Source organism: Acipenser ruthenus, chromosome 22 (assembly GCF_902713425.1).
Source record: "Acipenser ruthenus chromosome 22, fAciRut3.2 maternal haplotype, whole genome shotgun sequence".
Classification (NCBI taxonomy): domain Eukaryota; kingdom Metazoa; phylum Chordata; class Actinopteri; order Acipenseriformes; family Acipenseridae; genus Acipenser; species Acipenser ruthenus.
In genome coordinates, this window is record NC_081210.1 from 2,266,815 (window position 1) to 2,293,478 (window position 26,664).

Consider the following 26,664-nt stretch of genomic DNA (forward strand, 5'->3'; position numbering starts at 1 on the left):
CAGCCAACGATTAGAAACAGAATGGCTAGAAATGTGTCTGCAGGCTTTAACGGAGCACAAGGACTTGTATAGAAACACCAGACCGTTAAACTGCACCTGGGATGAGGCTGTCTGTCCGCCCACTGCACAAGCTTCAGTGAGGTGAACGCAACTAGACACCATGGAGAGGAGAAACATGTAACCAAGCACAGTGCTGTAGTTAGAAACATGAGTCACCCTGAATGCCTCATCAACAGCATTGTGATCTGCATGGCATTGTGTTCAATATCTTCTGGTAAGAAACGCACAGGCAAAAGGTTAAGGTAACTCAGGTGACCAGTTGCCATGGTAAAGCCAGGTATGTGTATGTCACCATGACATGACCTAGATTTCTGACATGATCAAGAATGTCAGTACCAAGTTTCATTACAACTGGGTGAGCATTTTTAGTAGATTTACAAGATGCGGGATGTACAAGCACCCACACGCATGCTTTTCAAGGAGGATAACGAACTGAAAATCTGAATTGTTAGCACTGAAAAAAATAAGGCTGGAACAGAAAACTGTGATACTCTATTCTATTATTGTCTGTGCAATAATACTAGGATTAAAATCCACAAAATAAGTGCAGTGTCTTTGACATGCTTAATGTTTACTTAACAGCCAAGACTTTTCTGCACGGTTGAACCCAGTAATAGGCTGTACACCATTAATTGATTTCAGCTGTGGATGTGGAAGTACCTTTTTTTTTTTTGGTACTGTGCCAGATTGTTCTTCAAGTCTCGTCTCAGCTGTTTTTAAGGGACAGCAGATCGAGTCACTTCCTTGTGGATAAACCCATAAAGAAAATCCTTGAAAAGACAGCAAAAACTACACTGGATGTCGGATGCTTTTTGCCCCAGTGGTGTGATCAGACTATTGGATATGAAACAGGATCCTATTGTTCATGTAAAGCCTGTTCCTCAGGGATGGACTACTGTGCTCAATCTATTGCTGTGAGAGAGCTGGTGGGGGGTGTGGGGGTGGGGTTGGGGGTTACTGCAAATTGCTGTATAGGCAGGCCGTCAATGCAGGATACAATACACCATCAGGGAAAAACCATGTCTCTCTATCCTTGTAATTCATCATACTTCTGTGTCTTCATTTCTTTTAAAAGGGAATGCTACTGCACCCTTTAAAATGAAAAGCTTACATAACTGTACTACAGCACTTGTAAAATGTTAACATTGTGTCGATGCACTGTGCCGAGAGCTAGTTAAAAAAGGGACAGCGTTACCCTTCTGTGTAACTGCCGACACAAATCACTAGAACCAAAACTGTGCTCAAAAAGTCAATTCAAGCAATCCCAACCAGTGACAAAATCCACCCTTCGCGTATGTCAGAAAGTCAACTGACGCAACATCCGATTTTTTTTTTTACTTTCTTGATTATAAAGAGGACGGTACAATTTCAGACTTTAGAGCTGCATTTTTAGTAGCAGCAGCTGTTGAACCTTTCCCCACCCAAGCCTCACTCTGCTTATATTGATTCAGCGGCAGAACCACAATGAAAGAATCATCGAACCTGAACCCGAGTTTGTTCAAGTTCAGAAAGAGGGTAAACTAATATTGAACATCCTGGCACAAGCCCTCCAACATCAAAAGCTGGAATGCTTCAGTCACCATGGCGATAGAAGAGATACTTCAAATTGTGTTTCCTCTTCCTTTCTGCTTAATGAGAGACAGAAAGCAACACACAAACACACAGATATATAAAATAAATACCCAACCTGCCAAGTTATGAATCATGTAAGCAAATCTGCCTGAATCTACTCAATTATTTTCATATGTCTCTGGTACCGTTGCCTTTGATATAGCATGGGGAAAGCACATGTCCCAACAAATAGGGAGTTAACAGGCTGCAAACGGACTGCATTGTTGTTTTTCTGACCCAGAGAAGCTCTTATTTGCATTGAAGCAGATCCAAGCATTGTATTCAGTATAGTGTGGCACTGGGGGTGGGGGGACAAGACTCACTGAAGAACTCTGTGTGAAAATGGCAAACAAGCCCCCCACCCCACAAGAAACAAATTGTTTTTTCCTTAACAAATTTCTGAATCCTCACAATTACAAGACCACCCAGAATCGAATACAAGTGTTTACAGTGTTTCTGTAAAATGGTTATTCTTCTGGGCAAAGAAAACTAAAAAGTGGTGAGGTCATTACACCGCTCTGGGAGTACGTTCAGAAATCGGCAGAACGTGCAGAATTTTGGTTGATGTCGCAAAGACCACATGTAAAAGCAAACTGAAATTTTATAACCACTGGAACGCATTAACTCCTCATATCAAAATGCAAAGCCCTGCAAGTAAGTCATCGGACGATCAAAGCGGTTATAAACATCACAAATGCAAAATGATAGACCATGTCACACAGTGAAACCAACCTTCAGTGACTAGGTGATTTAACTGTGCATTGAAATGGGGTTCTGAATGTTTCAGGAAGTAAATCATTTTTTTTTTTTTTTTTTTTTTTAAAAGCCTTTCACATGTACAGTATGCTTATAAAACAGGTTACAGGAAATACTAAAGCACCTCTCATTTTACAATAGGCATATTACACATTTAGATATATACAGTACATAGCATCACCATACAAAGCACTACCTTTTTAACATGGGAATACAGTAACTAACCAATGGAGACATGTACAGGAATGCTCTAATTCCGACCAGGCATCAGTGTTTATTGACTTGCAATGTCATTGTCAGACGACTAACTCAACTATGAATCATTTATCAACATGCCCACAGCGCTTTCAAATTATGAAGTTGGCCAATTGCTCCCCATTGCTTCACTACAAAAGTAGTGTATTTTTCAGAAGCAAAAAAAGATTAGAAAAGATTTTACAGAGTGATGAGAATCCATAACTGCAGGACTTCATTATTACACAGTCAAGAGGTACCAAGATCTATGTGCAGAGTCGTATTTCAAGTGGTTAGAGAGAAAGATCTCTGGTTTATAAGTGCATGACAGCATACTCCTGAATTCTCAGTGTGCATTCATGTTAAACAGACACTGTACCCCCCACAACATTTCCTGTAGCTATATTTAGAAGTAGCAATCAGAAATCTTCCACTGTAAAAATGTAATCATTCCCATTTAAATAATTTACGACGCTTCCCCAAATGTAAAAATATACCCTTCAACAAAATGTATTGGGAAAAACAATTACTTGAAAATCAAACTACTGTATTGCCTTTGGTATTAGGAGTCTCTGGGCACAATAATGTGTAACAAGGTTTCCTAACCTTCAGGTCAATACCATTTATTTCCACACACAAACTCCATACCTTCCAGTCCTGTTGAATTCATAATCAAAAAAAGCTACACAGGACCACAAACCTCAGAATGTCTCTTTGACCCGAGCACCAACAAGTGTTTACACATGATTGACTGGCCTCTCTGTACCCATGGCAACCAAGGCTTTAGTTGGCTGGCCACTTTTCAGCCATTTGGTCCCTTGGACTGTATGAATTAACATCCAACTGGATTCCTGAGGGAGGGAGTACAACACTTTCTACAGAGAAACACAAAGTTATCTGTTTCAATTTAGACTTTGATATATATATCCCAAGTGGTAATAAATCAAAAATCAAAAGTACAAGCTCTCATTGCGAATATATTTGGAAGCATGTACATCGTTTTCTTGGTCTACTACCTCATAAAACAACACAGCTCGATCTGTAACATCAACTGTCTATAGAGCAACACCTAATTAACTTATCTTTCTCATCCCTCCAAGATACTGGCGGGGTCATTAACCAGCAGTAATAGAAGCCCCATGCAATCATGGGGTATTCCTAACATGATTCCACACACACACACACACACACACATCCATTGTCTTTTTAGGAGGGGACAGAAACCCCCTTTGACAGTGATGGGCCCCAAGGCAGTAATCCAGCTATCAACAGAGCAATTGGGGTTTGCATACAGTGTGGAATCACTTTCATTTACCTAGAAGAGGACGGATCTTAATATTACCCAAGATGACATAAACCCCACTCACTGTGGCACTGTGTTTATTTCATTTAGTGAAGTTAATAAAGGATCAATAAAATGAAGGCGATATTCTGTGAAATTAAAGTAGATGGTTCATAGTTAAATTCTCACCACTATTTAAGATAAGTCCGATATCAATTCTGGTCTGTTCGATGTAAGAAATGTCCACTTCCCCTCTTCCTGCACCAATAGTCAGACTTGTGTATTTTTAACTTTAAATGCAGGCAGAAGTCAGCACTACTTTGCAAAGCCACCACAGCCCCACCTGCAGTACAGACTTCACAGCAAGCTCTTCAGCAGCAGCTCTGCCCTCTATTACAGGGTCTTATTTGTGTTGTATTCTAATGGAACTGGGAGCCTTCATTTCACAGCGCAGTCAGAGAATAACCATTTCCAAAGCCATTGCCAATTTGCCTCACAACACACTTCTCATTTCTAACACATACCCCTAATCAGGTTTGCAGGATATCACAGTAATAACAGCGGACTGATAATCTTCCATTTGATCTTCACACAGCCGCTGCTCAATAGAGAATGAGATTTTCATTTTTCATACGCTGGCAGTCGAGGGACACAGGCTCAGAGAGACGCAGCTTTGGAGTGAGCCATTCGTTTCAATTCTCCACCACCACCTTCACTCAAGGACTGATTTGCAATTCAATTACTGCATTAGCAAGGATGGTAACCTCAGCTATACATATAGAAATCACTCATGATACCTCTGCTTTTTGTCGTTAACATTTTTTTTTTTTTGCTTTATAAAAGGACCCCAAGAGAATTAATTCCTTGATGGTACACAGAACTGCAGAACAGACAGAACTGCAGGAAAAAAAAAAAAATTCTTTTTTCTCTCTCATTACTTTGTCGTACCTTTCTCAGGATTATAAATGGTGTGACTTGCAAGAGTTGTGAACAGTCGTCACAATGATGACGGAATGGTAGAACAGAAACCTGTATAAGACTAGACCAAGAATGCCGACTAATGTTCTGTGCATACCTCCCCGAATCCAGGAACGCAAACAGAGTGCTTGTAAAAACAAGACAGAATTAATGACGTTTCAGTCCTTTATTTTTTGTTTTAGGAACCAACAAAATGAAAGAAGTGCAAAGTGAAGTGGACTCCAAGAAGGCCAACAATGTTTACATGAGGCCTGCTTTTTAAAAGTTATATTGGGGAGAGTCCATTTTTCTTTTTAAGCCATTACATCAAGCAACAAGTAGGGTCCATTTAAAAGTCAGACCGCCCCCATGCATGCTCCCTCTGCAGAGAATCAAAGTATCGGTCTGCTTCTAGATATCACCACACTGCTGCTGCCCTCATTTCACACTGGCAGATTGGTAACGGGTACCAGGAAAGAAGCCATCCATCCATACAGCACTACGATTGTCACTGGGCTCAACACTTTACAAATAACCATTCCTTAAATAGAAAAAAGCAGGAATATTAGTCATCCAGACTTGTAGGAAAAGCAACTCGCTCATACATGCACCTTGTAATAGCATACAAAAATATGCCAATGTACTGTGCAAGATATGGATTAATACAACTACAGCATTGGTACTGGAGGGAACTAGGACAGGTACAGTACAGGCACATGGAACTGCTGTTTAGTGAGCCAAGAGCACAGACTCAGTACATTCCCAGTTCATGTACTGTACAAGCTAAACTCGAATGAGTGAACTTTAAGATACTCAGACTGGGGTTTTCCAGCACGGTTATTAATCTTTTCCTGGCTTTCTGCGATTCCTCAGTGCAGGGTGGCGGCTGGGCTCTGAAGCAGCCCTTTCGATTGAAAACAGATGGTCCGGTGTGGGAGAAGATTCTACAAAACACAATCAATACAGCCGCTCCCATAGCCAGCACTGAGGAATCGCAGAAAGCCAGGCTTCAGGAATTAGATTTTCAAGGACGTTTATGGACACCGGCCATTTAAAGGGTTTTTAATAATTGAAAACGGTTAGCGCCGGGCACGAAATAACATGGTCCTACCAGCCCCCCTCTAGTATTAGACTTCTGGACTAATGCTTTCTTTTATAACATTTCTTTTTGCAGTTAGGAGTGGAATTTCAAAGTCCAGTTTCAAGATCATGAATTCTACTTTGTTTAAACATCCAGAAGACTTGCAGAATTCCTACTTCTAAAACGACTCTGATTTAAAACTGTCCTAAAGTAGCTGAAAACAAAAGTGAAATCCAAAAAAAAAAAAAAAAAAAAAAAAACCACCATCATGGTCAAATGTGGTGGTAAAGAAATACAAATAAAAACATGCATTTCTCATATATAAAACTATATAACATTTATTTTAATTCTCAAGAGGTTAGCTGGTTCCAGAGAGATTTAGTAACAGAGAAAGGCGACTCTTTTTGGCACATCCCAGAATTTAGAACTCCAGTGTCGGAGCTGATATGAAAAGCAATTCCGGAGTGTCTGTCCAGTGGAACACCAAGGCATTTCCTTAAAATTCCAATAGCACACTACAGCGCTTGTGAACTACACTGAAGTTATTAGAAGACATATCAAACCAAATATGTTTCACTGTGCCAAATGGAATGAACACCAAGCCCAAACCCTCAGGCTACCTATCCCCGTGGATCAGATCTCACAAGAACCCTAAACCAGCACAGCAGGATCCAGCCTCAATCCCAAAATATCAGCGCTAACAGCTCAATAGCATGCTTACAGAGACATGGGTGGTTTAACTCGATAGATAAAAAAAGCGTAATTAAATCCCTCCTGCAAGCAAAGGAAGAGAACGGTAAACAAGGGAACTGGTTTAAAGAGCGCAAAGCTGTCCAAATATTTCAGCATGCCAGTTAATTCACGCAGTTCTTCAAGTGGTTTCCAAGCAATCTGATATTAAAAGTAACATATTTATGAACCGGGGCAGCGGTTAGTATGGCTGGCGGTGCTACGTGCCTCACGTCTCGACCAAGAAAGAAAGACACAGGTTCAAATGCTGCTTTATCATCACAGGCCTGTTTAATCTACCTACAGTGGAATGTCGTGTGGGAGAGTTGGGGTCCTGGAGGGATTGTTCAAAACCGAGTCCTCATTGAAACAATTTTGATGTCACAGCACTTCAATTTATTATACCGAGGATCTGCTACCAAGGCAAACAGTTGGCAGTGATGCATAGGCTTAGTAATAATCAAAATCCCGATAGGCAACAATGCTCACAGCACAGACCCCCCCCCCCCCCCGCCACTCAGGAAACTAAACACTCTAAACGATGACTCAATGGGCAGCCCTTGGGGGTGATCAGATGAAACTGAAAGCACTTCTCCGAGACAAAGGGGACAGTGAAGTCTGATATCCGCGTCTTATTTTGACATGAAAAAACACATTTTCTGAAACCAGTAAAACTGGTTTCACATTTCGAAAGCTTTAGTAAGTCGGGACGGGTGAAACCAAATGACTTCATGCACCTTTTTGTACCTCAAGGGCTACGAAACGAAATTCTGATGGGCGTCCTACTGTATAATGATCATTTTGTAGCCCATTTTCAGCATATCCACTCTGTTTTAAAAGAGCAGAAGTTGTGAAGTAGATCAACCGACCACCACCAAACAATGACCAGACTCAATTCTCTGACCTGTCATCACACTCTTCTGCAAAGCAGGAAGGAAAAGGAATCCTGATTTCAAAAGCGAACCTCCCTCCCGCTTCAGTTTCTGCAAGGTCAACAACCTCAATAATACAAGCCTGATCTGCCTTGGCACTGAAGTCATTCTTCACATGAACTCAGACTTGTGTCAGAGCTGGCACAGAGAGAGAGAGACAAGCCTCCTATTGTACAGCAACCAACCAAACAGTCTGCCCTTGTGCTGCTGTGTGACATCATCAGAACACTAATAAACAAAGGTTCTGAGGACGAGGCCCAATGGGAAGAGTGCAGAGCCCAATGGGAAGAATTCCTGGGGGCCTGAGTTCAAGTATAGCCGAGAATCACAATTGGGGAGGAAGCCCAAACAAAGCCCAGCCGTTTATTCCGAACATGTCTGGAAAACTGTGTTAATTGGAGGTTACAAAACAGCAATTAAGTCTTGCTTTCATGTCAGTGTTCCACAACTGGGACCCAGCCTTTAGTAGAAACTTGACTTACTCACAGATAGATTCAGGGTTTCATTACTGTATAGATGCTATTGGTTCAGGAGTTCAAAGTGAGGGTTTCAAGGGCTCCATATGTAGCTTATTTTGGAAAATGCACACAGCACTATATAGTAGCTGGAGGAAGTGTGCTCCTTCACCACATCTCTTCAGTTCATATTTTGTTTGGAATAATGACAGCGAGTACAATAACTAAAGGGGTATCCGACTATGCATGTCGTGAAGTGCAATTTCAAAAACACATTAACAACTCATTTTCAAATACATTGTTAAATGCTCTAGACTCAATTTGTGCTTATAGCATAAAACTGCTGTGCAAATAATGCAGCAGAAGAGCAAACATAAAAAAGGGAAATGTGACTAAGCAAGGCAAAACAAACCAGAGAATAAAGGATTAGCTGTACACTGCTGTTCAGTACTGGTCTCCAGAATACCACCAGTCATCTCAAGTACTATTAGACCAAGTCTTAATCCTCACCCATGACCCTCATTTGAATCTTTAAAACAGACAAGCGTACTTCACAGTTAAAGCACAACTGACTAAACAAGAAAGACTTTATATTCTGCAAGCACGTAGCTCATCTGAAAGCAGAGACCAATGCAGATGTGCAAGTTGTAAACACCCTAAATGTCACGCAGCCAAGTCACATAAACAAAGTTTGGCTCCAAAAAGAATCCGTTCGCCGTTCGTGTTTCCTCTTCAAGCCATATCCTGGTTATCTCGCTGCTTTTGCTGTCTCCTTGGAGACTGTTTCAAAAGAAGTCTTTATTGGGCCAAGGCCTGGCCAGAAAGCTTCCCAGAAATGTCCTCTCATTACAAAGAGGGACCCAAGTGTATAACAATATACATTCCTCAAGGATAGGCATAGCTACAGAGCAGACATTCTCTGAGCAGCACTGAGAGATCCCAGCACTCAGGGTGAACCTCTTCAGAACCGGGGACATGGAATCTTGGGACCACAGAACCCTAGGACCGTGGAACCTTGGGACCGTGGAACCATGTTGCCCCCTGTGCCAAGGAGGATGCCTTGGCTAATAAAATCAAATGTAAATGGCAGAAATCTTGATTACAGCACAGAACTTTATGTTGTATTCTTGAGAGTATACAATGTGCGTTTTACCCATCGTCCCGGCAAGTGCTCAAACGAATTGTTACAACTTCCACAGGATGCGAGAGGATTTACAAAAACAACTTGGCCCCCATCAATCCATCTTATCCAACCTGTACGTTTACAAGGAAAACTGAATAAAAGGGAACAGCCTCAGCTGTAGAGAATTAAGATAAGTCTTTTGAAGTCACAGCCCCACATCTGACCGCTATTTTTGCAAATGTGGAAAATGCACATTCCTAGATAAGAATGGGACGCTAATCCACATCATGCTGGGGATAGTTTGCATGCATGCTTATGTATTAGTGCTTCACTCTACAGTAAGGGATCCAGTCAAGAATGAGCAGCATTGAGCAAGGTGGCTACTGGCCTAGCATGCAAAAGAGGTTGGGTGTTACTTTCAATAGCACGCGTCATGCAAACCCAAAGCATACCCAGGACCAGGTTCACAGTGTGTAAATGAAACGCGTGTCATGAAACACAGCAGCCGCCAGCTGGAAAGCTGCTCAGTCCAGCCCTACTGAATAATAGTGCCTGAATAATAATACTGCATTGCTACAAGTATACTTCTCCTCTGATCTGCGATTCGTCGCAGATATCAGGTTTTATAAAAGACTTCATGGGCCTGTAAAAGTAAAAGTATTTAGTACTGTAACACTAAAAGGCACGTTGTAAAATACTGTGGAAGAAGTTAAAAAATGTAACGTTTTAATTTCAGTACTGCATATTCCCGTCAACAAGCGTTTCGTAGCTAAGGGTTATGTAAAAAGTATGCTATCTTATTCTGAAAGCAAATTAGGTTTCACTTTCTGAATGTTAGCTTTGCTTTTTTCTATGCTGTAGTCAGTACCTAGATCATACTTCTTTGTAAAATACAGTGCAAGTGTAAACTGTAGCTAACTGCAGTTATCATTATTTATAAATGTGAAGCTTGACTACTAGGGTGTCAAATGTTGGCCCTTCCAGTCCTGGTCTTTGTTCCAACCCCCCCCCCCCTGTTCAGGTATAACAATTGCTTGAATTTTGCCCTTGTTAGAAAATCCATAACTGGTCAACACATAACATTTTAAAACAGTCGAAATCTTTACGATCCTGGAGAAAAGACTATTTATTAATCCCTGACAAAATGGAAAAAATAAATGTCATCAATTGTAAGTGCTGCTGCAGCGTCTCGTGTCTCATCTAGTGTCACAAGAGTGCCAGTCTGCACGGACTCTGAGACAGACATGCCAGGAAGCGGAACGCATTCCTGTTGAGCTTCCAGCAGACAAAGAAAACAAACAACCACAAGAATTCGCACCACGCCTTCAGGCTCTCTACTTTAGGGAAACCAAAACACTCAATTGTTCAGCACCTAGAAATATTTATAAAAAATAAATAAATAAAATTTAAAACCACCTATATTAGGAATGACAAGTCACTGGGTTGGAAGCTAGTTAATTATACAACTTTATTGTTTCTTTTACCTCATTCTACTAAAACAAAAACAAAACAAACAAAAAAGAGACCAGGTAGACAAATACCCCATCCCAGCCCCTCCCACAAACAGAAGCTACATTACAACAGAAAGGGCAGCCTGTTCCTAAAAGGCTAAATGCTTTAGACAGACACTCAATACAGGTAGGACATGTCAAACACACCAATGACTTTTCCAGCAGGTGTGAGCCAAAACGAGATCCTCAGTGCTGCACAATGCATGCTGGCATGTTTCACGGGAGTGGACCCGCTGGGCCTGGTCCTGCCGTCAATGTCTGGCCTGGTGCCATACTCTTGCTGTGCCAGTCTCCCTGGGACCTGCATCTCACACAGACAGAGACACACACAGTGCTGCTTAGAACACTCATCAAGGACAGACTCACAATTCCTGTTCAGATAAGCCAAGCACAGTACAAATTATCTCTGGTTCTTCTTAAAGGCATGCTTTATCTTGGTCCTCCCGCACACTGCTATAGTGTGTATGAATGTTTGGGCATTCAAGGCTAGATTTGTAACTTGAGTCGGGGCTTGACTACTCCCCGAGATCTCTTAGGTCTCCACAAGCGTCTTCCAATGGGACTGGACCATTCAGCAAGAAAAACAAAACGCGGGAAAATGAACTCAATAGCAATTCATTCCTTAACAAATTAATTTAGTGGCTACTCTCCATGTGTCAGTTGTTTAGCAAACATCAAAAGAGGTAGTAGTAGTAGCAGCAAGAAACTAAACTAAAGGATGTCTGACATTATAATGCAACAGCCTAATTATGACAAGATTTTGGCATTCATGCTGTTCAGAGAAGATCACTTTCCACTCTGCACTCGCTCCAGCCTCAAACATATTGAAAGAACCCAGAAAGGAAACGAATAGGTCCACCTCACTCCTCCGATCACAACGAGAAAGACAGTCCTTAGGAATTCAGAAAAATAAATAAGACCTCATGTCACACCAGTGCATTTGTTATGCTTTGATTGTGCTTTTTGAAAGCAGTGTGATGGCACCAGTTGCTAAGCTTTGCTCTGAAGGTGCATGGCTATATTAAACAAACAGTCAGCCCAGCTGTGCCGAGCGGTGCACTGCTCAAGCAGTGAGGCAACGCTTTGATGGAAATCATAGACTAGTCCTCTTTCTGTCCACCCACACACACACACACACTGAAGGTTGTTTAAGGCTGGGGCTGCTATAACAATACTAAACCGCAATTAAAGCATCAAGGCAGTAACTTTATTGAAAGCAGAGTCTGTGCTTCACATGAATGGTTTCTGGAGGTGCAAGTTTTTTTTTCTGCAAATGGAAAACTAGAAAATTACAAAAAAGATGTCTTTGCTGAAACACTTACATATTTAGGGTCCAAATCAGGCGATCCGGAATGTCAGGTTAATAAAAGGAAGACTTTCCTGTTATAGCAACATGAAGTACACAGGTGTGTTCAAAAAAAGGTAATATTAGTGCAGTGTGTTGGGGGTTTTCCTGTGGCTGGGGATGGATGCAGTGGATTCTAAACCTTTTAAAAGCAATTCCATGTGTCACACTGCATTATTCTAAACTGTGCTGCCACCCAGAATAAAACACTGTTATATAGAGCCCAGAAGGTATAAATGCCTATGACCTCTCAATGGTTTAAAATCAAATGCCAATTGGTCACACCAGCTTCCAGCTGAGGAAGAAATGGTCAACACAAAACACACAGACACACAACACAAAAGAAAGAGAGCTTAGGGCTCCCCAGGTCCAGTACACCTCCTCTAACAACAGCAAACCGCTCTACCACACAGCGTCACACAAGTCTCCCCTACAAAAAAAGGCTTGATTCAACAATTTCCTTCCCTCCACAAGGAGCAGGTTTCCATGGAGAGGGCACATCCTGCAGAGACGCATGCCAGGGAACTCTGGGTAGACATTGTTAGCCTTCTGCTACGTCTCTATGGGAATCCAGGGTTAGACCAGATTGTTTCGTGAGGGACAGAGAATAAGCACCAGTGGACAGGAGGCTGGCTGAGGCCATTTATTTTGTGCTCTCTTGTGATGCTCAGTAATGCATCACGTCAATGTGTGCCAGTGTTGCGCTTGCCAGTTTTCTCGTTGTCGTTTGGGATCAATAACAACTGGCACAACCAAACGCATAATCAGATCATTGGTCTTAGTCAGGACCCTGGAACGATTAAACGCTTTCCAATAAAATCTAATTAAAACTCCATCTCTAGCAAAAATCAATGTCAATGCCCTTCAAGGCTATCAGGCTGCTGTACTCTCGCCATGGGTTATCCAGACCCCATTCTTCTCATCTCCTGCCCACATGGCAATACAACAAGACAGCTGGACAAGTCTGACCACCCTCTCGGGTTTGTCCAGCTGCGTGATTCAGATTGTATACCAGTCTCTGGTTCTACATGTGTTTTAGTTTATGGTCACCTTGTTCAGAAACACTGGTTCATCCCTAAATTGGGTTTCAAACCAACAAGCAAACAGGCCTGAATCTCATGCAGGATGCCGTTCTGACTAGGCCTGCTGTGCTCAACTCCTTTTCTTGCAGATATCCGAGATTCCAATGCATCTTTCAGGTTTGAAGAGCACAGCATGGTCTACCCTGGTCTCGCTCTCAATCGGGTGCACTTAATCAAGATCTCACCTTACAAGGGCACCTTCCCATCCTCCTTCCCTCAAGTCACTGTATTTATTTAAACTCATGCCATACTGTACGACCTAATCCACCCTTTCCTTCCCACTCCAAGGGAAAAGGGTGTGTAGGACTACAGAAGGGGTTAGCTAGTGTACTTCCAGTGTAGCACTACAAGAATACGAACAGCTTTTCATATAGCACTCTGATAGAAATGATCTGAAAGTTGCACTGTTATTATTATTATTAATAATAATAATAATAATAATAATAATAATAATAATAATAATAATAATAATAATATTATTATTATTATTATTATTATTATTATTATTAATAATAAAAGGATACATTTTGACTGCTCCCGACTTCGTTCCGATGGCCATCAGTCGTAGTTTTGGATCATACGCCAGAGCGCTGGGCTGATTGGGAAAGCCATGCTCAACAGTCTACAATCAAAGACAAGAAATAAAACAGTTAAAGAAGTGGTTTACTAACAGACAAATAAAACCCACACCAAACTACTGTATAAAAAGACACACATTTGAACTGTATCCCCTTCGGTCACAATGTGTTTATTTGAAAAGACTTTGAAAAAAAAAAAAAAAACTATAACGAAAAATCTAATATAAGGGGATAATTCCCAAGACCCAAAAAAAAAAAAAAAAAAAAAAAACAGGTTAGTGTTACAGCGGTTTCATCGAACTGTTTGAATACTGACTTTAGCCAGCTCAGATTAGTTTGGTTTTAAATTGGTGTAGCCATATATTCAGATAAATCGGAAAATAAACCAATAGCAATTTCACTCAAATAGAGGAAGCAATCTCTTTATAAACCACGCTGCCGCACTTTTTCAGAAGTGCACAGACCCGTTGTAAATCTCTGTAAAGAAACAAAGGCATGTGTTCCTTTAACTGTCATACAGGAGTTATTTGATCATTCTTCTTCTGTCACTGCAGAGAGCCAGGACCTGTGCCTTTGCAGTTCCTCTCTGCACACAGAGAAATTAACAGAATGAAACTTGCAAAGTTAACTTGGTTGCAGGACGCATGCACTGTTCCAAGTATTTTCTCTTGTAGTTTCCTACTGTTAAAATAAAACCGGATGTTTGTTTGATCCGCATTTTAAAAAAAAACAGGTTGGCTCTGGCTGTACAGTATTGACAGCGCGCTATTAAACTAGAACGCGATTTGTATCTACAGTTCAATACCACCGAACCTTTGCCAAACACATTTTAAAGCTGCTTTCATTAGCACACGTATTAACACACATGTACAGTTCTTTGCAACAGTTTAGCCCGTTGTGATTTATGAATGCAGGGTGCTTGACAATTAGAAATGAGGAGGGAGAAAGGGATGCTTCGGGTACACTGCTGCATTCCAAACTGGAAGCTTGTACTCGACAGTATGTCACGCTTTCTATAAAAGCTGGCAGATGATCAGTCCGATTCCGTGGCAAGTTAAAAGCGTCCTGCATAGACAGCAAATTACTCAAAACGCAGCAGCAAGGTACGACCATTCTACACAGGATTTAAAAATTCTACCACATGAAGGTGACTGTCGTATTCTGAAATAACATTTTCCTAATGCTGTTCATGAATCATGCATACCCGTATCCTTAAAGAAAACTACTTTGATTCGATTAAAAGTCGTTAGAAGCACCCGCACATTCCATTAATAAAGTTTTCGAAGTTCACTGCTAGTCCGATAGTCTGGCATAATTCAGCCATCAGTTAAACCCCTGTTTTTTTTTTTTTTTCGGTCCCCGAGTACATGGGGTCCAGCTGGACGGGTGGGGATAGATAGAGTGGAGGCTTTTTAGCCTATAGTATAGGTAATGGTGTTTACCTCAGCCAGAACGTGTAGTGGAAACACTCTCTGAATGGATCTTCAAAGTTGCATTTAAAAGAGTGAAGCCGATACAGACTAACATAGCTTTAGCAATGCGGTTTAATAAACACAAAAGTACCCCGCCAGAACACTGTCGTGATTGGATTGGAAACAGAAATTGTCACAAAAACGTTTCCGAGATTCAAAATCTCCGGTTCATCTGTACATTACAATTAACTATTGCTATTTTTCAAATACGTTACACAACGACTAAATATTCATATTTAATTATATTAAAAATCGCCAAGGAAAAAAAAAAATGTGTTTCTGGTATGCAAGCTCTCCACCCCCTTTAGTCATCCTCACAAAAACCCACAAAACATGAAGCAATCACGCTTAATATTAAAGTATAACCTATATAAGATTTACAAAGAAACTGTAAAAAAAGAAAGTCAACACTTTAACGATCTGACGTTCTTAAACAAGCACGCGAGACCGTTATATTAAACTCCTGGTACATCCTTCATCAAGTTCTCCCAGCTGTAAGATACATACTAGTTCAATAGGCCCTTGTAAAGATAATGCAAAATGCACGGAAAACGACATGCACACAGATCATAACATTACATACGCGGACCCCCAAAAGCATGCTCTGTATGTTCTAGTGCTGCAACTCTGGGCGGCGTGCATGCTTTGAAGAATAAAGGGGGACTTGCATCTCTAATGCGCTGCCAAGCTTACCTTATTAAATGCAAAAAGATCCTGTTTAATTTTTTCTCGTTGAGGGTCGTTGCCCTGCCTCCTGAACCTAAACTTCATCATCCTGAAGCCGGCTAAAATAAAATAAAATAATCAGGGAAACAAGTTGTAAATTCGGTCAGATTTGTATCAATGTAAAACAATGCGCTCCCATACGCGTTCTGGATTCTTTGTACCCAGTACTCATAGCCCGCAACTGGATAGCAGAGAACTTGATACATTTCGTCTCTGATTGGCAGCGAGCCCTGACCACTCAGATGCGCAGGTGGCTTGCAACGGACCAATCCAGAGGCAAGCGTGAAGTGGGCGTGGCCATATGAAGTTGATAACACGCTCCCGAGCCTGTAGGGTCGGAGCAATGCCACCTGGGAGTTGTAGTTTGTAGCAGAGGGTATTTCCTTTACGATTGCAGTGATTGCAAATGTAGGTCATGGGTGCTCAAAACTCTCCAGAAACGGGGCGCGTTATCGTTTGATTGAAAAGTTATTAGAAAAATTGTGTTAAAAAATTGCGAAAAGAACCATCTTTCTTTTAAAGATGCGGAGTACTTTTCGACAATGCTTTCATTATTCAGCCGCATAGCATAAAGAACTTGGCGAGAAGCGACAGTGCTGCGGTTCAAGAGAAGTAGACGAGTTCAAACCCCGTATTGCAGGGCAGCACACGAAAGCTGATTTCATTTTGCACACAAGGAGTGGGCTTCTAGTGCTCTGCGGCGCTGCGGGGTAAAGAGGCGGGGGTATGTAAATCAAACCCAGATCCCACAGAACCCCCCGCTGCATTCACTGCTGTAGTTGCTGGGAAGCGCAAACAGCCCACCCTCTGCACAGTTTTTACTGCAGAGAGATCCAAGACTGTATGGCAGGGGATTAAAAGTCTGTTCAGGATGAGTGAGGTGTGGGGAGCTCCCACTGCACCTGCTAGCACTGCGCAATACTGCTGCCCATTGTCTTCAGTGTTTGGAGGCTCTTTGGTAGATGGTTGTTTTAGTGTGGCTGTGTGAATCTCAGCACCCTAAAATAGACTGTAACTGTTCTACGAGCAGAAACAGAATGTGCTTTGCCAGCTCCTCTTCAACCCAAGCCCTGGAATATTGCCGTGAGTTAAAAAAAACTTAAGCAGGTTGATTCTGTTCTGCAGTTCATTATCCTAATTTAGGGCATTGCGCCAGCAATGCACCCGCTGAGAATTCGGTCCTGCGAAACAGTTTAACACTCAATCTTTGTGCTGGACAAGTGTGACGGCAAGCTGGGGAGGATTGGAAGGTAAGGAGTGTCTCTGGCCTCTCCCTGGCTGCTCCTCTGGCCAAAGCAAGCACAGTTTTTCCCTGTCATCCTCTCTGGAGAAGTGCCATGCTTTTTTTTTTTTTTCCCCGGACAGCAGTTTTGAAATGATTTAATGTGAAGCAGCATTGCTCTCTCCGCAGAGAGTGCTGTTGTTTTGCTTGGACAGTAGCCAAAAACACCTAAACCTCTGTCAGATACGCATTCATAAACAGGAGTATGAATAACCCTGCTCTCATTGGAATGCGAAGGAAAAGTCCATCCCGTGATTGGGAAATAAGATTTATATTGTAGGCATACCCGGGCCATCTGCCAGCTACACCGTTATTTTTATATGGCCGCTCTGAAAGTAGATACTGTACCTTTTGTTTTGAGCGGTCAGCACCTACGACATCAATTCTCACCCAATCTTTTCTCCTCAGGTTTTTACTTGTAAAGAGGCTAAATGCAGAGCCGACAGTTCCAGCTCAGTCAATTTGAAGTTCACTTCTTTTTTTTTTTTTGAGACATTATGAAATCTGACATTTTAAGTGTAATGCGAAATACTAACTTTCTCTTGCTGTCTCCCCATTCTGTGTGGTCCTTGAGATTTAGCGGTTTAAATGTATGACTCAAGTAAATTTACTGTCTTATGGAAATATATAATCTCATTTTCCTTTCGGTAAGGCTAACAAATGATTAACTGAATTCATGGATATTGACACTATAGCACAGTCGTTTCTGGTCCAGTATCTAATACATATAGCACCTCTCTGTGCTCCATCAAGTTTTAGCAAATCTTTTTTTAAGGACTTCTGGTGCCCTCTAGTGGTAATGGCCAAGTTAGCACCTCAACAGTTCATGCAGCCAGAATCGGACACTTGTACATTGCATGCAAAATGGCAAGGTCAGTGCATGACAACATTTGTCTATGCACACTTCTTTTACTAAAGCATTTCCTGGTCTATTTGTATTCTTAGTGTAAGGTGTCAACTTTTGTAACAATACTTAAATAACTGAAGAAAGAAAGAAAAAAACAAACACAAAAACAGTGGCTTGCTTTCTGGTTTTATTCAGTCAAATTAGCAATTTATACAAGCCAAATAATACATAAAGGTCAAAGACCCTACTAGTGGAGCTGTTGAAAAGAATCTTTTGACTTCTGTTTCCATGGTACAGCCTAGTAAAATTAACAGCTAAATTCTTATTGCCTAATTAGGGTGTTCCAGATCCTTTAGAATGTGAAGCCGTTTTTTATGTAATCCATGTTGCAGTGACTCAAGATGCCGAGGCCAGGAGTGCAGCTTCCATATTTGTTCATTATAAAACACCTTGCAATTTAGTTGGACGTGTAGACAATAAAAAAAAGGACATTAAATCTCTTGCTATAAAGAGCACAAATCCGTGCAAGTCACCACAGATTAGACTGACCAGCAAGACCTGTTGACTCTTGCTCAATCAATTTAAGCAAAATCCAGGAACAAACAAAGGATACTTTGGTTTCTCTTTCACAGCTCCATTAAAAACAAAACAAACCAACCTCGCCGTCCACAAAAGCTTTTTTTAAAATAACTCAAATTTTTTTTTATTTTATTTTTTTTACATAAAATATTTCTCATTTATATAATTCCTTCTTGAGTACAATTTCTTAACCTGTACATCTGTTACAAGCAAATATACGTTTTTACTTTGAAAACCAGACATCCCATCTGCAACAAAAAATAAAATGCAAGCATTCTCTTTAATTAAATGCAACAGTATTTCATCTCTCAAAGCATAAAAAGTGACCAAATATTAAAACTGTGGCAGGAGACAGGGTGTTTCTATGTTGCTGATCATAGATCAGAAGATATTAAAGAACTGGATATTTAATTGATGTAAACACAAGAGCATCCGTTTCAATAATTTAAAAAGGGACCTTTACTTATTAAATTTGCAGCCATTTAAATCCGATGCATTAGACCCTTTTATTGGTGGCCAAATCTATAAAAAGATATTCTGAGTTTTATAATTTGGTTTTAATATTTGACACTTCTTTTGAGTTTGATCTGAAAAGCAGATACTGCACTGTTAATAATTAAAATAAAAAGGTTACGATGCAAGCACTAAACGGAGAAGCCCGTGCAATAAATCATGGCAACTTCTTTATTCAAGGCAAAAAAAATATATATATTTTTGTTTGTTTTACGAGAATTTCCCCACAAACCGTCAGATGCACACACATACATTTCGGTCTACAAGAGTTCTGGTTTGGAGAAAAAACAAAACAAACCAAAAAAATACATGCTCAGCAAGTCTGCATATTTGAAAAAAAATAAAAATAAAAAAAAAATATTAACTCTGCCCACAAAAAAGGCTTGCAAGTTCCTTCCACAAACTTTACAACAGAACCCACTTTTTTTTTCAATGCCTTGTTCAAATTGATGATCTGATCGATCTGTATTGGCAGCATGAGAATTTAATCTGAGTGGACATGCATGTGCTCCTTCTTTACCTTTTATCACAGATTTGATCACCGAAGCCTCTCTGTATGCAACAGTAAGTACCATATCCAAGTATGTTACATACATTGAGATTTTATGAGATGCACAGATATGGAGGAGTGGTCAATTGAACTTGCAGCTGCTTGTAATAATGCTTCTCAGTTACTGTCCACTGCAGAGTCAAGAAAGGTGTGTGTGTCACCCCCCCACCCTCATCACATTAAATCAAAACGTTGTTTAAAATAAAGTAAAAAAATCTGATCACAACCAGCAGAGTAACTGTTAGTGTGCTGCTTGGTAGCGGACGTCAAAAAAAAAAAAAAAAAAACTACTTCTAAGCCTGCATGCAAACAGAGATTTCAATAATTCCCCCAACACGTTGGCTAGACTTGGAGAGCACTCTGCAGACTTCCCTCCCTCAGTGCCGTCTCATTTTCACTTTCCTTGCTGAGTTTGCATTGTCGTCTGTGTCATCGTAACTGTCTGAAGCCTCGTGGGACCTTCTCCAGTAATTCTCTGAACTGGAACCTCTCTTTCTCCTGTGTTCTGGTAAAATGACAGAGCGTCTGTTTTCTTCTTTGTCCATTTCCAATACTCGAGGCCTGCAAAACAACAAAGAACTTAATTGGGGCTCCTGTGCTACATAATTCTTCCAGGTCACCTTGGCAGAAGCAAACAGTTCTAGCCTGGCACAGCAAAGGGTATTCCTTTAGGCCTATCCTACCTATGAGCAGCGTCAGGGTCTGCCTTACGATGCGATCGCTTTGGTTTCAACATCCGGGGTCTTTCTGGGGTGGCAGCAGGTGGATCTGTAGCACTTAATGCCTTGGTTTCCAATCGTGGGGCATCAGACCGTGTTCTAAAAAAGGAAGAAGAAACAATTTGATTGAATTAACTCCCTAGACATACATCAATACTTAATCTCAATCAATCACCAACAGTCCAAAGTAAATGACACTGAAGTGATGCTTTGATACAACCTAAAATGTTACAACAGTGAGTCAAACCTTAAAAGCAAGCTCATGTTTACAATGATATACCATTAAAAAGCTGTTCGGTTCGGCAAAGGGGATGTGTAAGGGTTGAAGCAGTAGTATACAACAGATTTCATTTAATTGCATGTGAAATATAATAAATCAGACATCTACAGCAGTACAATCAGTTTCTACAACCTCTTGGTTAGTTCTTGTACATTATTGCTGTATACGTTATGTAACAGAGTTTTCCCCAATCTGTAAACTGCATTAAAATATGCAACACCCTGTACAAGCATTTGGCCTCTATGATTGCCCCAGCAGGGCTGTTAGGACTAGAATATTCTAAATAACAAACAAATCAGCTTTTAAAAGAACAAGAAAATAGCAAGAACCAGAGGCATGCATTTAGCATCTGGCACAGAATGTCTAATACTTACTTTCTTAGTATGATGACAGCTCTTCTTTCCTTTATATCCTGTGGTCGAATACAGTGGGTAATTTCATCAGCTGCGTAACCGCTGAATAAAAAAACAAAAAAAAAAACACACCGCTGTAAACTGGGAGCCCTGGGAATAACACTGTAGCGAGAGAGATTTCTATCAGTGAAATACAGCACCACACAAACTGAGCAAGTCTGGAATAGGAGGAACACACTGTACAGTTATCTGCAAACACACACAGCAGGATGATACAATAAAAATAATTCAGGTGTTTGTTTAGCACGTTAAGAAATATTAACTGTTTAATATGTTTCTGTAACTCACATCAACGGGAATCTTGAATTATGTTTTTATTTTTTTAACTTTAATTATGTGAAGGATCATGATAGAGTAGTTTAAGCTCTTAAAGGTTTTATTACGAGGTGAATTATATACCTTATCCTGATTACACTATATCCATGGTAATCACACCTCTACTGATCTTCATAATCCATACAGATGCATCATTACTTTGGTTCAATTTACACAAGGGATTTCACTCTTAAGCCTACAACTGGTGCCTTTTGAGGAAGCTGCATGTACCTCCTACCAACACACAGTATAAATACACACTTAATGCCTCTTAAGCAGCAGTTCTGCATCAGTTAAAACTGGAATTAAGTGATCTCAATCTGAAAACAAGCACTGAACTTCATTTTTTCAATGAAGAATTTAAAAAAAGTTCTTAAAACAAATTTAAAAACAAGAATCTCCTCACACATTGAATGCACCGTGTAGTTATCGATTAAATTAATGTAATCCAAGAACCAACAGGCCAATGAGTTCTATTTCATATCAGAGACATTCACTGTCCTACATTTATAATCAGGTAATACAAGAATGAACATTTGTTTATATACCTTTGAGTTTGAGTCATCGCCTCTTTGTTCCAAAAAAAAAAAAGTTTGTAAATATTCCAATTAGTAAATATTCAGAAACACTAGATCTAAAAACATTGTGTTTTTTCTTTTTTCTAATGCAAAATTCTAATGAAAAGATGTGCTCAGCCTCTGACCGAAACAAAGAGGTGGTGCTGGAAAATATGAGTCAGTCGCTGCAAAAGTTTACATGAAAAGAGTTGACTCACTCAGTTACTTGAATTTCTGCTACAGAGCTGTACTGTATTTACATAAATCATGCCTTGGTATGCAAGTTGTCAGAATGCAGATTTATGGAGTGGCAAAAATACACTCACAATGTATGCAGAACTACCACTATAGAGGTGCCATTCAAAATGACAGGCTTGTTTTGATCATTCTAACTTGGCTTCTAAAACTGGCACATTTACAAACCAGATCACAACAGTGTGTTCTTTCTACCAGAAGTGGGGCTTGTCTTGTTAAATACATGAAAAGTTTGGAGAAGAGCCTGTTTTTTTTATTACAGTTAATTATTTGATAATAACACCTGCAAGGATTAAGGATTAAGACAGGGTGATGCTAGTTTGGATCAGTATGACAAACAAGTAATGGAAACACTGATCTCTTCTGCTGGATGTTTATCAAACATTACCTACAACTTGTTGATAACTGCCTATACCTGACCAGCTAGATTTGTGTTGAATAGCGGAATGGATCCTTCGAGTCCCGCACATTAGTTCATCGTTAACAGTCTCACTCACCTTAGCACAGTGACGCTCCCTCGTCTTACTGGAAGGAAAAGCACCGGCTCGGACACTCGGATGGGCTTGAACTGAAACTTGCATCCGAAGCACAGCGCAGAGTCGCTGAAGAATGACACCGACACGATGGGCCTCTCAAAGATGTGAATGGGGTCCACGTGTGAAACGATGCAGCCTCCTGGCTGGTAATCGTTTATAACAGCGCTGTTGACGAAACCTTCAGGGATGACCCGGCTTTCCACCAGCTTCTTTATAACCAGTTCATGAACCCAGTCTGGGATGTCATCGACCTCTCCCTTGGAGTATAACCGCTCCTGCCCGGGGCCTCTCTTTTCTAACTGCGCGCCGTAGGTGTAGCCCTCCCCAAAGAAATATTTGTTTCGCAGGGGTGCCCGGTCCACCGTGTGCTCCCGGTACAGACCCTTCTCAGCTTTAGATACGACATCGTCGATCTTAGCTTCGATATGGGCGCAGTCCCCCGAACTGAAAATGTTCACTTGCCTGATGCCATCCTGCACTTTCTGGGCCTCCACTTCTCTCTGCTCTTCGTAGTCGCTGTAGTCTTCCTCGGAGTCGTGGTATTTACGCTTGCGTCCATTGCTGTAGTCCGACACCTTGGGTTTGTAATCGTCTCTGTGGGGTGTCATAGATTTCAGTTTCTCTCTCAGGTCGGTGAAGCCACTCGCTGCCATTTTATAATACAATATTACCGGGCGTGCTTAACACATTACATGTTCCCATATTTCAGAATACAGCTTACCGGTATTTTGCGTGACACTTCTCTGTTTGGAAAAGGAAAGTACTTTACGTTTCTGGGATAAGTGGACTTTGGCGTCTAGTACAGCCTCCAAATAATATTGTATACACTGTCCTTTATTATATAACATGAATGTTACTGCTGTGAGTCTCTCCCTTCGGTACAATATATAATAACTTACTGGAACGGAACAGACAAATAATTACTCCACTAGCCGAAGAATTACACGCATGAGGACCCTACATCTGAAATGAGGACGTCAGGACTAAGTAAAACACAGTATTGGTACATATGTATTTATTACTAAAACCACCCTGTGTTTATAAATCCGAGGAACAGGTAGAAACAAACTGATCTCCACAGCAACAACAACTGCACCCAAATGAATTCTTTAACTTACCAGCAACACCGAAAATACCGCTTAAGATTGTGTCATTGTAATATCTGCCCTACATACTGTTTTTCATAATCAATAAGTTACAAATACAAAAACACCAGTCGCTCGTGTAACCCAACCTGCCAAACATTCCGCCTTTGCCCGTTTTACCCATCCATAGCAACCGCTAAAACTACCGGTTAGTACAGATAATTTATCGAATTAGACACAATCGATGTCAGAGAGACTGCTTTTTGTTTTCGCCGGTTGAATGTTATATCTGTTTTAAATCGCCGCCGCCTTTCCTCAGACACACAACACACTCTCCTGATTTTCCAGAGTCGAGTCTCCACAGCATCCTCGAGACCACTCAACCAAGCTACCCCGTCAAGAGCCCGCCCACTTGTCTCAAAATGATTGGTCTAAATGCGCTAGCGTCAGCGCACGAAGGGGTGCGTAAGCAAATTAACTGGCTAAAGTACATGCCCCTCAAATGTATGCAAATATTTGTATAAGTTGTGTGATTGAGAGCCGAAGTCGTGGGGTCTTCTGCGCAATGAAGCTGGCCGAATCGGTGCCTACGTATTTTACATTGTTCTGTATTTAATATCTTCATACACACGACGATATTCATAATGGAATGAATTATTTTGTTTTTGCAACATTCAGTGTTGCTATCCCTTTAGATTTTAAATGATAAAACTACAGATCAAATACAAATATTGGCAGGCCACCTCTGTTTTGTTTGTTTTTTTTGCTAGGAAAGTACGTGACTGAAACAGCGTTCCTAGGAAACAACACATACTTTTCCGAAGCCACACGAAACCGCAACATTAGTTCGGATACTGACAGGATACTCAACATACAGTTGTTGTGTTAAAACGTGGTTTACACGCAGTGTTTCTTTCATCAAATTGAACGACGCAGCAGTGATCAGTGCCACGTCATGGAACGATTAGCGTCTTGAATAAAGTAAATAAATTCGTATTTACAACTGTCTGTGCTAAACGTGATGACGGAATACAGCCCTTGGTTTAAACAACGATTACATCATATGTGTTAAGAGACACTGGTGTCTTTTTAAATCAGGACTTTCTATTTATTTAGCCTATTGTTTTAGTTATTTGGCTAGTGCCCTAATATCTAAAACAATATTCCTGCGAACAGACAGTGAAAAATGTATTTTCTTTTATCACACTTTCTTTGTCAGTTTTAATTCTTTCACATCAGCAGACTGCTTAATATTCCCTGACACATTCAGAGGTGATATGTCACGGAGATCATGAATTGACGGCACGTGAAGCTGTATCTATTTCAGTGCATTGCAATGCAAGCAGTCAGATTATTGCAATTTAGAGACACATTTATTTAATCTAAACTATAAAACAATATACAGTAGTGTGCAAATGTATTAGGACACCTCAAGATTAATCATTTATATCCTATACCTACCTGCATAAAAACCTCTGGATGTGAGAATTTAAATTTGTGTGAAAATGTTAGACCACTTTGTGCTTTAATTAGGCATCTTAAAGAACATCTAAAACGTCTTGTGCATTTTACCATTTGTGGCTATGTGTTCCTTTTCTCTTACTATTTTAAATTAATTGCATGTGTGGCCTAATAAAGCCATCAATTAAATTAGACAATCACTCATTTGCCTATTTTGACAAAAGACTTTCTGCAGCACTGGTTTGATTTGATATGCACAACAAATCAAAACTACAGAAGCAATGGGGTGCTCCAATGCATGTGCTCACTACTGGATATTTCATGTATTTATTTTTATTTTTCAGTTTAGAAAAAAAAAATAAACCATCACACTGTTAACCTATACTTGCTGGCCCTGAACCTCACTGGGCCCTACAGGAGATGGGGGGATGGGATGGGGAGGGACCGGTCTTTGGAGTTGATTTAGTGAGCCAGCTCAGCTGCTTGTTTATTTGCGTCCCCTACATTGCATTCAGATATAGATTTAGCTGAGTCATGTCCTTTGGCACCAGAAACCGTCTCCTCTGTAATGAGCTGTAACAGCTCACTGCTGTCTGGGTATGATTATACCCTGAACCAAATGTTACATGCACAGGCTACACTGAAGGGTAACACTTTACACTAACAGCATGATTTTCAAAAGGGGCAAAATAAGAACTAAGTGATTTCTAGAAGCTGATTTGGGTCACTAGACATATGGCTTTCAAAAGGTTGAAAGGGCTGTGTCATATATCCACCTGTTGAACCCTTAACAATATAAATAACTTGATTTAGTTCCATAAATCAGGTATTAAAAATCATTTTGTGACCTAGTTCATACTTGTGTCTGTAATTACTGTGTATTTTAAATACTTGTGTACTTACACATAATTACAATTGTATTATGCATAGTTACAATCGAATTAATGTGTAAGTCTTTTTGCACGACATAACCCTAACCCTAACCCTACTCTTAACCCTAACCTTTTTCTGATACAATTGTGTACTTATATATATATATATATATATATATATATATATATATATATATATATATATATATATATATATATAATGTATATAGTGAATAAAACAAATGATGCATTCATTGCATTGTCGTTATGCATTTGACTGGGGTCAGGCAGGCTATGCTTTTTGAGAATGTATATATGGGCACTATATTATTATTATTATTATTATTATTATTATTATTATTATTTATTTATTTATTAGCAGACACCCTTATCCAGGACGACTTACAATCGTAAGCAAATACATTTCAAGTATCACAGTACAAGCAATAATACAATTAAAAGCAAG

At 40.3% G+C, this 26,664-nt stretch overlaps 2 protein-coding genes across 2 annotated transcripts in view; both read right to left on the bottom strand.

Annotated features, from left to right (window-relative positions):
• Positions 1-16,121, bottom strand: part of LOC117431036 (lethal(2) giant larvae protein homolog 1-like) — a 45,355-nt gene extending 29,234 nt beyond the window's left edge. The window contains exons 1-2 of the mRNA XM_034051619.3: positions 15,902-16,121; positions 13,683-13,780 (exon numbers count right to left, since the gene is read on the bottom strand). Of these exons, the coding sequence (XP_033907510.1) occupies positions 13,683-13,780; positions 15,902-15,982 (179 nt within the window). The 5' untranslated portion in view covers positions 15,983-16,121. The remainder of the gene's footprint in view (positions 1-13,682; positions 13,781-15,901) is intronic.
• A 2,618-nt stretch (positions 16,122-18,739) lies between these two features.
• On the bottom strand, positions 18,740-24,288 carry alkbh5 (alkB homolog 5, RNA demethylase). The gene is made up of 4 exons (XM_034051773.3): positions 22,742-24,288; positions 21,079-21,159; positions 20,389-20,523; positions 18,740-20,266 (listed from the first exon to the last, which is right to left on the bottom strand). Exons 1-4 carry the CDS (start codon positions 23,431-23,433, stop codon positions 20,083-20,085), a joined length of 1,092 nt encoding a protein of 363 aa, XP_033907664.2. The 5' UTR covers positions 23,434-24,288; the 3' UTR covers positions 18,740-20,082.
• Between the last annotated feature and the right edge of the window lie 2,376 nt (positions 24,289-26,664).

Excerpts from the sequence above, each read along its gene's own strand:
- alkbh5 (XM_034051773.3), bottom strand. The coding sequence starts at position 23,433 with ATGGCAGCGAGTGGCTTCACCGACCTGAGAGAGAAACTGAAATCTATG. Across the intron at positions 21,160-22,741 it reads GGGAGCGTCACTGTGCTAAG|CGGTTACGCAGCTGATGAAA; the intron begins GTGAGTGAGACT and ends TTTTTTATTCAG. Across the intron at positions 20,267-20,388 it reads GACCCTGACGCTGCTCATAG|GCCTCGAGTATTGGAAATGG; the intron begins GTAGGATAGGCC and ends GTTGTTTTGCAG.